This window comes from Anomalospiza imberbis, chromosome 3, assembly GCF_031753505.1.
Source record: "Anomalospiza imberbis isolate Cuckoo-Finch-1a 21T00152 chromosome 3, ASM3175350v1, whole genome shotgun sequence".
Lineage (NCBI taxonomy): Eukaryota > Metazoa > Chordata > Aves > Passeriformes > Viduidae > Anomalospiza > Anomalospiza imberbis.
In genome coordinates this window covers 111,825,999-111,839,418 of record NC_089683.1, presented here as the reverse complement: position 1 = coordinate 111,839,418, position 13,420 = coordinate 111,825,999, and the positions used below count along the sequence as shown (strand labels likewise).

General features: G+C 41.2%; 1 protein-coding gene across 4 annotated transcripts in view; it reads left to right on the top strand.

Annotated features, from left to right (window-relative positions):
• The window catches only part of SOS1 (SOS Ras/Rac guanine nucleotide exchange factor 1), a 43,787-nt gene extending 32,920 nt beyond the window's left edge, over positions 1-10,867 (top strand). For all 4 annotated transcript variants that reach the window (XM_068186505.1, XM_068186509.1, XM_068186508.1 and 1 more), the window contains exons 11-22: positions 315-396; positions 613-735; positions 891-994; positions 2,063-2,285; positions 2,938-3,057; positions 3,372-3,534; positions 3,873-3,990; positions 5,241-5,413; positions 6,339-6,455; positions 6,615-6,879; positions 7,918-8,036; positions 9,282-10,867. In XM_068186505.1, the coding sequence (XP_068042606.1) occupies positions 315-396; positions 613-735; positions 891-994; positions 2,063-2,285; positions 2,938-3,057; positions 3,372-3,534; positions 3,873-3,990; positions 5,241-5,413; positions 6,339-6,455; positions 6,615-6,879; positions 7,918-8,036; positions 9,282-9,785 (2,111 nt within the window). In that variant the 3' untranslated portion in view covers positions 9,786-10,867. The remainder of the gene's footprint in view (positions 1-314; positions 397-612; positions 736-890; positions 995-2,062; positions 2,286-2,937; positions 3,058-3,371; positions 3,535-3,872; positions 3,991-5,240; positions 5,414-6,338; positions 6,456-6,614; positions 6,880-7,917; positions 8,037-9,281) is intronic.
• The last annotated feature ends 2,553 nt before the right edge of the window (positions 10,868-13,420 follow it).

Below are 13,420 nucleotides of genomic sequence, written 5' to 3'. Positions count from 1 at the left end.
TTACTCATAAATAAAATCCTCTATTCATTAATTTCAAAGTCATTGGAAAAGAATCCTGTATTTTAAAAATTGAAGGGGGGGAAGAAAGGTCATTGTTGTGAACCCTCAACAGAATGAAAATTGTTTTTAAGTTCTGTTAAATTTCTCCTATTTTAGGAGGTTTTGAATTGTTACCAAAGCCATTTCGGTTTGCATCATCTTCTCTGTAAATTGATAGGGTGACATCCTTAATTTTAATGGATAATTGAAGTTATTGTAAAGAAAAAAAAAACAGGTAATTGCTGACATAAGTGTAAAATTATTCTTTGTCTTAGATCCCAACTTTGTTCGGACTTTTCTCACAACATATAGATCCTTCTGTAGACCTCAAGAGTTGCTGAGTTTGCTAATAGAAAGGTATGCCACTGTTAAAAATACTGTTCTTATGAAGTGCATTTTTTTTTCTTTTTACTTGGAGTGTATAAGATTCTGGCTTTCCAGTTGGTTTTGAGTCGCTTCAAACACCTTTTAAAAAGTTGTCCAATTCAAGGATTGCCAGTAAAATGTACAAGTTGATATCCAGAAGCTTGTGGTGTAACAGAGGCCTAGCGCTTACACCATCTTGTGTGCTAGATTTGAAATTCCAGAGCCTGAGCCCACGGAAGCCGACCGTATAGCCATGGAGAACGGAGACCAGCCCCTTAGTGCAGAGCTGAAACGATTCAGGAAGGAGTACATTCAGCCTGTGCAGCTGCGGTGAGTGCTGCATCCCTGGGCACCCTGAAGTCCTCCTCAAGTGCCACCTTTTGGCTGCACGGGCTCTTGGTGCTGCCAGTGGCCTTTCCTGCAGCTGCTCTGGTAGGGAAGGCAGACTGAGCTGCAGAGTGTTTATTTATGCTTTGCTTTTGCAGAGTATTAAACGTGTGTCGACACTGGGTAGAGCACCATTTCTATGACTTTGAGAGAGATGCTGACCTTCTGAAACGTTTGGAGGAGTTCATTGGAACAGTAAGAGGTATTTACACTTCCTTAAGTGCATCCCGTTTCAAAGATACGCAGTGGGATCACTTTTGCTTTCAGGAAGAACAGGACAGACTGCTTATTAAATACTTCATAAAGAGCATGAAATAAACTTTCATTAAGCCCACTCACACGCTATTATTCAAAATCTGGCTCTCGTTCAGAATAATGATTGTTATTTACATAAATTGAGTTTTGTTATAGAGGGACTGAAATAATGAAAAATAATAAGAACCGAGTCACGATCAGGACAGAGTAATTGCTTTGATTGTCATTTTAAACTTTACACAGGGGTAGTTTTTGTGAAGTTGGATGGTGGAAACCATTATTTCTTTGAAACAAGAATTTCCAGCTACTTCACAGTGCATATGAGAACTGTAGGACACCTTGCCATTGTGACTGTACAGACTTTTCCTGTTTCCTTTTAAAGAAAGCCAAGACAGACACGGGAGCAATTTGTAGGAAAAGACTATGTCAGGGAAGTACTTAGTGGTTATATAGCCACTAAAAAGAGGGGAGAATGAGGCAGCTAAATCAGTGGGTGTTACTGTGAAATTTTCAGTGGACTGGTGCATGAAATTCTTATGGTGCAGAGCTAAAAAGGCATTTGGCCTTTCAGTTTTATTCTCTTTGATGGTAAATGCTGTACAGGAAGAAGCTTCTCCCTGTTTGGTGTTTTGACTTTCTAGGTTATCTGAGCTAATCATGTGCTCTTGCCCAAACTAGAAAGTTCAGGGTGTTTGCAGAAGTGCATTTTGGGCAAAACAAGGTTTGTTCCCAAAAACTTACTGTAAACTCGGAAAAGAAAGGCACCTAAATCAGAGCAGGAGTGTAATTTGGGTATTCTGATTTGTGCTGGGGTAAAGTCGTGCTTAGCATTGGCTGTTGAGGAATCCTTTTTATCTTTGAATACTTCTACACTTGTGTAGAGAATGCCAATCTTAAAGAATATATGATTGCTTTAGTTTAGCAGGTTTTGGGGTTACATCCAAAGATTCCTGAATTATACTGCTGTCTTAGGAAAAACAGTATTAACTAAATAATAATTTTCTCTGTGTGCCAGGCAAAGCCATGAAGAAGTGGGTTGAATCCATCACAAAGATAATCAACAGGAAAAAGCAGGCACAAGCCATTGGGCCGAGCCACAACATCACTTTTGAGAGCCCCCCTCCAGCAATTGAGTGGCACATCAGCAAACCAGGCCACACAGAGACTTTTGACTTGCTCACTCTGCATCCCATAGAAATCGCTCGGCAGCTCACTTTACTGGAGTCAGATTTTTACAGGTAACTTCCCTCCACTGAGAAACACGTGGCACAAATCAAAATATTCTCCGTGCCTGAAATTGTTTCTGTGGGCCTCTGATGTAAAGCCCCACAGAAATTAAGGGACTTTACCAGGGTGTGTATTCATTTCCATTTTTCAGAGGAAGCTCTCTTAAGTACAAAGTTTGTTTTATCCTCCCCAAATTAATGTGTGCAGTATGTGTGACTGTTGCTTACTGTTAATTGTCTTGTGCTCCAGCTTTCTCTTGGTATTTTCTGAGTAGATCAACCTTTGAGAAGTATGAACAATTATTAAATCAGTTTTCTTCACATCCTGGTTTGTGTAGCAAATTAAGGACTGTGTCAGGTCTCATCAGCTCTCTGTAAGAAATGATTCAGGCATTGGAAACTCACATTTTGTTACAGTGAATGGGATGGAGATTTCATTCTTCACTTAGATGAACAGAGATGCTTAAGAGTCACATAGATTAAGAAATATCTACAGTCTAAAAAAGAATATCAGTCATTTAGTCATGAGGGCAGCCTAACATTGTATATTAATTTATTTCTAAATATGAATTCCAAATTCAGTGAAAATCAAGAGAGTTTGGAAAAATAATACCTTCTTTCCTGCTTTTAGTTACATTTTTTGATAAAACATCTGCTTTTCCAGAGCTGTGCAGCCATCAGAACTAGTTGGAAGTGTGTGGACAAAGGAAGATAAAGAAATTAATTCTCCCAACCTTCTCAAAATGATAAGGCATACAACTAACCTAACTCTGTGGTTTGAAAAGTAAGTGACTCTCCTGAATCTGCACCTACTCCGTATCTGGACATTTACAGTCCGTTCACAAGTGTACAGTGAAAAACTCTATTCTGGGAGAATTCCTGTTTTGCTGTTTAGATGCTAAAACTGGTCCCTGTGAGAAATTTAACGTAGTGGTCTCAAGCTTTTTATTCTTGGAATATTTTCCACTCTCTAAGACATTTTCAGAACTACCTCAAGTAATTTGATAAAATCGTATTTGTTTGTGTTGCAACTTAGTGTTTGACTTTGGAAACCTCATCAGCGCTTTAATACAAACCCCAATGTTCTTGTGTATTTAGATGCATTGTAGAAACAGAAAACCTAGAGGAAAGAGTAATTGTAGTGAGCCGGATAATTGAGATCCTGCAAGTTTTTCAAGAGCTAAACAACTTTAATGGTGTCCTTGAGATTGTCAGTGCTATGAACTCCGCAGCAGTTTATAGGTTGGATCACACATTTGAGGTACAGTGAAATGTTTTCCACTTTTGCTATGGCAGTGTCATGCAGGGTGCCTTGGCTACACTGAAAGCCTGTCTTGTCAGTAAGCACGTGCTTCCAAGGAGCAAGGAAAGTAAACCCCTCAAGAAATTAATCAACCAGGGTGTAAGAGAGAGGGTTTTTTCCTTGTTTTCAGAAGCAAGAAATCCATCCCCACTTAAGAAAGGCATCTCAGGATGGTGGGGCACTGTCCTCATGGTCCCTGATTCAAGTACCAGTGGGAGACCATTACTCTCAGTATTGTTGCTGGGCCATACCTTTATCTTCTTTTTCCAAACCTCCTGTTTGATCTCTCTTTTAAGCAAATTCCAAGTCGCCAGAAGAAGATCTTAGAAGAAGCTTACGAGCTGAGTGAGGACCATTATAAGAAATACTTGGCAAAACTCAGGTCCATTAATCCTCCTTGTGTGCCTTTTTTTGGTGAGTACCATGTGGTTTGGTTGAGCCATATCCCACATTAACATTTGGAAAGTATTGAGCTTAGGGACTAAACAGAGTATGAACAACAGAGAGAAAAGTCAATTTTAACAGGACAGGTGGGTTGAAATTTCAGGTGCCCAGACACGAACATGTGAAAAAATAAACCCTGAAGTGACTGTTCATTGAAGATGTTATTTGCAGTAAAAATGAGTATATCTGCAATATCCTGTTTCCATATTTGCTGATTTTTTACTTTGAGTGTGGTTTGAACTGTTACAACCAGAAATACTCTCAATAGAAGGTGGTCACATTATAAATATTATTGCCATTGACTGGGAGAAAAAGAAAGATCCTCTTCCTCATCAAGTGTTCCAAGAAATACAACTACAGTCTCATTCCTATTAAAAAGTCTTATTTCTGTAGAAACAGAGTTTGGAAAGCAAGCATCCTCTTTATCATCAGATTTAACAGTTCTTCTCTGAAGTAGATTGCTGACATTTAGCAGATTGTGATGTTAGGTACGTGTCACTCCTGTTCTTAAGCAAGCCACTTAAATGTTTGCTACAGATCAGTTCCAAGTCTGGACAGTGCACTTGTCCAACATAGGCTTCAAGCCAAAACTGAAAGAAAATAGTGTTGATGGCTTTTTTGGCCTTTTACAGATTGGGGAAAGATATACTCCAGAGCTCTGCAAAGAAAGATAAGATCAACTAAGAAACCTTCTGTCCTGCTTCAGAGATGAGTAGAGGTTAGCAGGATCACATGTGAATAGCTTCAGTTATTTATGTCAAGTCATAATAACAATTCCAGACCCATGATGAATGGAGAGCACTTTTTGCTTCCTAATCTTCAAATGATTTGATGCAATTATGGAGCCAAGATAAAACTTGAAAATAATTTTTGGAGTTTAGCTGGGGTGTCTAATGGAGAAGAGGAATTAAGAGAAAGCACTCCTGTTCAGTGTCCTCTTTTTGTGTTCAGTTGTGTGAGCTTCCTAAACCATAGAAAGATGCACAGGCTTTGGGGATATTGATGCAAAAAGGCATTTTTCTGGAAAAGGCATGTTAAAATATTTCAATTGTTGCCCTTATTGGAGGGCGAGGTGCAATTCTCTTATTGACCCTAACAGAGACATTTTCTAAATGATTGCAGTGCACAAATTAAAATTTTTAAGAATTCCTTGTATTCCAGTCGTGACTTTCTCCTTGTTTTGTACTCTGTGTTGAAAACCTCTTCTGTGTGCTGTTTAGGGATTTACTTAACCAACATTTTGAAAACAGAAGAAGGCAATCCTGAATTTCTCAAGCGCCATGGGAAAGACCTTATAAACTTCAGCAAGAGAAGGAAGGTAGCTGAGATAACAGGGGAGATCCAGCAGTACCAGAACCAGCCCTATTGTTTAAGAGTGGAATTTGACATCAGGGTGAGTGACTCCATGTCCTTCTGTGGTGATTCTGCCAGCTGACAGACCATAAGGACACTCTGAATTCACGTAGATTCAGTCTGACTGAACCAGAGATGAGCAGCAGATCTGTCATAAAACATCTCTTGGGTCTCAGTGTAAGAAAGGGCAGAAAGCTCCATGCTTGCAGTTTCTTGGGTTTGTTTCATTTTTTTTCTCAGCTCTTGGGACATTGGTAGATCTTCTTATTGATCAGTGTTAGACAGGAACTGAAACTGGCAGAGTCTCATTGTCCTTCACTCTGTTGCAATTATTTGTCCAGTGAGCCCAGTTGTCTTTTCCTCCTCTCTTACACTGCTTTTATGTTCCGTGTTTACCTGATAGCACTGTGCTTACATCATGTGTTGATGGAGATGATACTTCTTTCTTTCTCCTTGTGTTTGTTTTCCTTGGTCTGAGGTGTTGTCAAAGCAGTATCCTCTCTGGTTGCTTTCCTTTCTTCCTTTTTTCTTTTTTTCTTACCATCTTTTGAGCTGTGTGCTTCCAGAGAGTCACAGGATAGGTTATCTTAAGAGGTTTTTTTTTTTAAATTTGCTCTCCTCAGGCTTTGACAGAATGCATTGTGGGAGCAGTCTTCCCTGCATCAGTGTAAAGATGGATTGTTTGCAGCCTCTTCTGGAAGTGTTTGAGCAAACCTGGTCTGATTTTGCACTGCAGAAAGCATTTAGGGTACTTGCACAGCTGGTTTTCAGGCCAAGCATAGCAGTAGCAATGTCCAGAAAAGACCTGGCAACAAGCAGATTTAATAGCTTAAGTCTGTCATTACCTCTGACTCCAGCATTTTCGCTCTTCTCTTGAACAGTTGGGATCATTTGTGCTGTAGAAACAAGCAGTATTAAGAAGCATCTTAGCTGACAAGTTGTATCTCTGCCTTCTTGTATTGCAGAGATTTTTTGAAAACCTGAATCCAATGGGAAACAGCGTGGAGACAGAATTTACAGATTATCTGTTCAACAAGTCACTGGAGATAGAGCCACGAAATGTCAAGCCTCCTCCAAGATTTGTTAGTATTTGATTTTTGTATTTCTTTTTCAAAAAGTGCTTGCATTTGTCTTTCAGAGATGGCAGAAGTAATTTCAGATCTCTGACTTCATGACTGCAAAGCAACGTTTAAGTGATCCCGTGGCCTTTTGATTTTGGTTGACATTTTCTGTCGTTTCAGCCCAAGAAGTACAGCTACCCTCTCAAGTCCCCGGGTGTTCGTCCCTCTAATCCAAGGCCAGGTACCATGAGGCATCCCACCCCCCTGCAGCAGGAGCCAAGGAAAATCAGCTACAGCCGCATCCCAGAGAGCGAGACGGAAGCCACGGCGTCTGCGCCGAACTCGCCCCGCACCCCGCTGACCCCACCCCCTGCTTCTGCCACCTCCAGCACCACCGACGCCTGCAGCGTCTTCGACTCGGACCCCTCCAGTCCTTTTCACACGAGTAGGTGCTCCCAGGCAGCACGTGCCACTCACCACTGTCTTGTGGTGTTAGGCAGGGGAAATCAGGTTTAGCCTTCTTCGGTGACCGTAAAAATCATTGCTTTTGTCTCCTTGCAGGTCAAAAACTTTCAGTATTTCTTACTCTCTCTTTCTTTAAAAAGTTTTTATTGTAAAGGAGAAACTGAACAGAATTAGGTGTATTATAGAGGGACTGTTACAAGTCTTTGGAGTACCTGTCAAAACTGAAGGCAGAGGTAATCTCTAGGGCCCATATGTGTCCCAAACAAACGTGTGACATGTATGTGTATGACTGTATTTGGTGAGTATCTGATGATGGACATTGAGAATAAAAAACGAATCGTTTGCAGGTGCCTTATTCTGCTGCCTGCAATTCAGAACTAATTTCAGTGTACATGGATGGTTTTCCTGCAGAACTTAAAATCAGTATTTACTTGCTTTAAATCCATCAGAACCTATCCACGCCTCTTTTTCTTTTGTCTTTCCCAACGTACAAGGAAGCTCATACTTTATGGTGTGCCCTCAGTATTTATAATGGATATAGGCTCCTTTCACATATGAGGGTTTTCAGAGGATACTCCTGTGTTCAGCTGGTTGCCACGAGGAGGTGAAATGACTTCCTAAAGGCAGAAGTTCCTTAGCAGAGCTGTGCCATTGCTGAGTGTCCAAGCCAGGTCTTCGGAAAGCCTCTGGAGAAAGCATTTCTTTGTTGTTCAGTCCATTGATTGCAGGTTCAGGATATTGTTTTAGTGCTGTTGTGACATAAGAACAAGCTTGTGGTGTGGTTTTGGTCTCAAGGATTACTTAAGAAAGTTCAGGAGCTGATGGCACAGAGATCTTTGCAGCTCAGAAAAGCAATTTCTCTGGCAGCTGCAAGTTAGAGTCTTGTTCCATTGTCTTTATTTACCACTTCCTTGATTCATGATGCTTTTTATGAGCAATTGCTTTATTATTTATGGCACCTCTGTTGGCAGCAATATCGAGCCAAATGTTCATCAGCATTTTGTTTTCTGTCCCTTAGGATCTGCTTCTGTGTCATCCATAAACTTTACCAAAACTTCAGATGATGCTCCTGTCCCTCCTCCTGTTCCTCCACGAAGAAGACCAGAATCTGCCCCAGCTGAATCCTCCCCATCAAAAGTAAGTAAGCCGGAAAAAGGTGATTTGTTTTTCTGGGAGAAGAGGGACGGGTATGACAGAAAAGTAACTCTCAAAGACAGTACATTTATTTTTTGAAGAACTGTATGTGAAAGAGTAAGCAGCCATGTATTTCAAGCCTTCACAGCTCTGCCTCACTATGTCTTGATCTCAAACAAATGAAAACAGCTGGGACCTAAATTTAGGGTTAGAAATGTCTCATCTACTGATGTGCTGTGCTCAGGCCCTTGCATTGCCTGTGAGAACTTGAGGTTTCAGGCAGGTGTTTCCATCTGGGATTAATTGTTCCAGAGTATCCTTTTAGGATATATGAATAAGAGTAAGAACTGATGAACAGTAATGATGGAAACTGCTGTGCACAGCTCAGTCCTCTGGAAATTTTCACCAGAATATTTTTGATCCTGGTGCTTTGGTGCTCAAGTGTTTGCTTTCCTCTCTTGCTTACCCATCCTGTCTGCCTGCCTGCTTAAGTCATTGCTACATTTTCCTTTTGCATTTGTCTGGCAACTGGGATCTGATCCAACCTTTGTTGCAGACACTGTCAAATTTCGCCCGATTTCAGTGGAAGCTTGGTTGTGACTTGAGATTTGAAAATCCCACTCAAAATTACTTCAGAGCAGATCTGTCTCTGAAGAGAGCTTATAAGTGGCCCTTCAGCAGTTATTTTCAGACTACAGGCAACTGTTTTGTCAGTCAGCAGAACTTGACACATCACCAAAATGTATCTGAAATCCTACCAAAATGTATTTGACAACAGTGTGTACGTGATAGGGTGTTGGAGATCAGTTATCCTGTCACTATGGTCTGCAGCTTGGGAACTGTTCACTTCCATAATTCTGACTACTTAACTCCATCTTCTGAGCATAGTTTATTTTTTTGCCCTGTTCAGCATCATCGGCCTCTCCCTTTTTCTAGTTCTCTTGAAGAAATCCCTGGTGTGTTAACCCACTCCGAGTGCTTACTGGGGAGGTGGTGGAAGATATCCAAACCTCCCCAGCAAGCAGACCTGGAACTAGCATGGAAATTGTTCCTTTGACCATTCTTTGCCTTGCCCTTGTCCCTCTCTGTGCATCTTCATTCCTTCCATCCTTGGCTGTTCACTCATATGTTGCTGCAGCCCTGCAAAGAGCAATCTGCACTGCAGGAGGAGGCTTCTGTTTCACAGCAGGGTCCTGTGCTTTGCTGCCACTGTGGAATTTTACTGACTCAAGTGTTTGTGTACCTCAGATTACTTCTGCACACCTGGACAACCCACCAGCAATCCCTCCCAGGCAACCAACCTCTAAAGTGTATTCTCCAAGGTACTCGGTGCCTGATCGGACCTGCATCTCTGACTCCTGTGTTACCACTGCAAACCCCCCCGAGTTACCGCCACGGGAGCCTGTGCGAACTCCAGATGTTTTCTCTAGCTCACCACTACACCTCCAGCCTCCACCCCTGGGGAGAAAAAGCGAACTCGGGAACGCCTTTTTCCCAAACAGCCCCTCTCCGTTCACGCCCCCTCCCCCCCAGACACCTTCTCCACATGTAGCACGGAGGCATCTGCCGTCGCCGCCTTTGATACCGCAGGACGTGGACCTCCCTTCTGTTGCTGGACCACCCGTTCCTCCACGACAAAGCACTTCTCAACATATCCCAAAGCTTCCTCCAAAAACTTACAAAAGGGAGCACACGCACCCATCGATGCATCGGGATGGGCCACCCCTGCTGGAGAATGCCCCCTCCTCCTGAACTGTCCCTCGCGCTGGGAGTCGCATTTTCCTGGTGCTATGTCTGTTGCTGGCAATGGATGCACTGAACCTGGTGGTGTCAAGGAGTTGGGATGTGTATGCCAAACACTAAGAACTCTCCAATGCGTTGGAAATGTAGTGTACAGAAATGGAATTGCAAAAGCAGACTTTCTAGTGGAAAACCCGGTTAACTTGCTATTCTCGTTTTAGTATGCAGGACTTTGTTCTAAAGTAATTGGACAGCTGATTGTACCAGAAAACAGTCTGGAGAGACTTCTTTGGCCAATGAGCAGAGACTGTGTTTGTGTAATGATCAATAATGTCCAGTACAGGAAGGAAAAACAGTCTTGTATCCATCAGTTCCATACAGTGGCACAGTTTTCGGAATGAAAACATTATGCACTTTTTTTAAATCTCAAACAGGGAACTTTATATCCTTCTTAATTTTCCTTTGCTTTACTTACTCCCTGCTTTAAAATACCTTCCTAAAATTGTGAGAAGGACTGTGAGGAAGATCTGTGGTACCTAACCGAGCTAGAATTAAGGCAAAGCACTGTATTGCGGTCCTGTTTACAAGTTGTTACAATGAGTAGTAGGGGGTACCTAGGCTTCACCAAAGAGGTACTTTATTATTATTTTATGAAATACTGTGGTGCCAGTTCAAAAATAAATTTTTGCCAGGAAGCATAATGTCTAATTATTGCTTTCTTTAGATAGAGCTGAGGAAAGTCTTACATCATTAAGGTGACAGCGAATTTTTTTTTAAAAGCAGCACTATCATCTGAAGCAAATATACTACATTTAGAAGACTGTTAATCTCTGCTAGGTTATGTCATGTTCTTTTTAAGGTTTACTGATAATCCATTTCATGGCTAGTAGCTATTCTTTTTCAGTCATGCCATGAAAGCAGTCACTTGTCAACTTCCATAGCTATTGTCATGTTTTACTAACAATAGATTAATCAGCATACATAGGATTGCCTTGCAGTTGCATAAATCGTGTGTATATAGTGAATGTTGCATAAATATACTTGCAGATTGTTTTTAATTTAATTGAAATAAAGATAAAGATATGTTTGGCTGACATACGTTAAATTATTAATGGACAAATGTTCGACTTAGCTTTTCAGTTAAGCCCATCTTGTGGTACGTATTTTTCCTACTTCAGTGTATGTATTTTAGTAATGAGAGACTAAAGAGGTGTTTTGGCATATTAGAAAATAATAATTCAGTAATATTTGAGAGGCTGGATTACTCCCAAAGTGAATTATTATACCTTATGAAATGTTTCCCACGTCCTGTATGACACATGTTAGAAAAAATCAAACTTATGTTAATTTTTACAGTGACTTTCTCTGTCCAAAATACACATGACGAAACACGTATGTTGTAAGTATTCTGACATGGTTTGTCCGTAAACCTGCATGCTGCTCTTCGACTCCAGACCAGACTGGGACAGTAATGGATGACAGTTGTTGAAGAAAAGGAGCTCTGTAATGTCCTCTAGGAGGTATGTGAAGCATAAAGTGTCTCATCTTCAGTTCACATGGCTCATGGGGCAAGTAAAACTCCCTCACATATCCTCTTTGGAAGAAGAACACATCTCAGGATCCTGGAAAGATCCTGTGTCTCTTAAAGATGGTGCCAGCTGAATGATGGCAGAAATCACCTGCAATGCCATTGATCAGGGCCCTCTGATCCTTTGGTGTGGTCATTACTTTGGGCAAGCATTTCATCAACAGGAATGGCAGTTTTCACCAAAGTCAGATCTTCAAACTGCCAGTTGTATTCCTTCTTAGATGTCTTTAGCAATGTTGTTTTGCAACAGTTTTTTCTGGCAAAAGAAAAAGCAAGGTGAAGATCTCAAAACCTTGGCTTCAGAGGACAACGTTACATGGGAGCTTTATAAAAACTGTCAAGCCACAGGAGGTGTAGTTTAGGTTATGGGTTCTTTGGATAAAAACACTATGATGAACATACTGTTGGCAGTGTTACCTAAATTATCAGCTCCCCAGTGGGTTACCAGGAAAACTGCATAAATTGAGACTTTCTGATCTGTATTTCTTCTTCAGCACATTTTTGTCTGTGCTGTTGTGCAGCCAAGGCAGAGCAGTCCACCCAGTGGTCAGGATGCTCAGTCAGGAGGGACCTCTCATGGCTCCTGCTAATCAGCAGATTTCTTAAATGTCAGTAGGTTTCTGCTTTCCCTTGTGAAATGGGGAATGCCGTTCCCTGTTTGTATAAAAGTGCTTTCCTGGTGAGATACTTGGACAACAGGTGACAATGGTCACCATGCAAGAACCTAAAGTAGACATTCTTTGGAGCCCAGGGGTCAGTCACAGTGCACAAATCATGGTGTTGACTCAGCTGCAAGCAGGAAGGACAGGGGCAGAATCAAACCTGTAGCATTTAGGAGTTGAATACAACTGCTAAGCCACTGGTTTTGTCATGGCAACTCTGTGTTAATAATTTCTGATCTGGAATGGCTTCTTACTTGGATCATGTTTGCATTAGTGACAATACTTTTCACATAGAAAATTAAATCATTGTAATGATGCTCTCGGTCTCCTTGGTAAAATGACCCTGATTTGGTCTGGTGTGGCCTGGACAATGAAATGTGTTCGTGTGGAGGCCTGGAGAGTTGCTGTATTACTGTAGAGAGCTAATACATGGCTAAAAGTCAGCCAAAACCACTGCCAACTGTGCAGGCAGGGTTATGTAGCCGAACTTCATAGGTTTTTAAGAAAGATGGGGACAACCTTTTTGGCAGGGCCTCTTGCAGTAGGACAGAGAGTAATGGCTTTAAACTAAAGGAGAGTAGATTCAGACAAAGTATAAGGAGGAAGTTTTTTACAATGGGTGTGGTGAACCACTGGAACAGGTAGCCCAGAGGTGGAAGATGCCCCATCCCTGGCAACATTCAGGGTCAGGCTGGAAGAGCTCTCAGCAGCCGGCCCTAGGTGAAGATGTCCCTGCTCAGAGTGACATTGTGGGATATTTAATTATCTTTCTTTTGTGTGTGTGTGTGTTTTAAATTAGATTTTCCCAGCGATATCACTGGAGGTACCGCTGTTGAACATAGTAGATTATTGTGCTTCATTGAAAAGATTGTTGAACTGTCATTTCTAAATCCAGACAATGCATAGGTGAAGTCTTTCTTTGGGAGACAAACCTGTGGCCTAATACAGGTGTAAAGACAAAAATGCTCTTAACTTATTTTGTAAAGTCCATTCCTTATTTTCCATTGGAAAAAAAAAACACCCTTAAATGCATTTTTCTGTCCACTGAGAGCAAATTTACCTTTTGTGTTCAGTGGAAAATAGTGCATTATGAGGGAAATGAAATAAAGAGTAAGGGTTTTTTTCTTACTTTCTAGCCAGCAAGTGTGAAATCCCATACTGCGTGGCTGAAAAGTTGAAAAGGAAAATTAAATTAAAAACCCTTTTGCCAGATGCGTGACAATTTAGCTGCCAACTGTGCAGAACAACTGTAATATTTTTTAAAAAGGTAACCAAAGGTAGGTGATCAAGGGCACATGTTCTTGGAATTGCTTTGGACAAGTTTGTTGCATCTGTTTCAGAGTAAGCCTTTTTTTGTTTTGAGTCTAGGATGGCTGACTTAAACAAGGAGTGTAGCA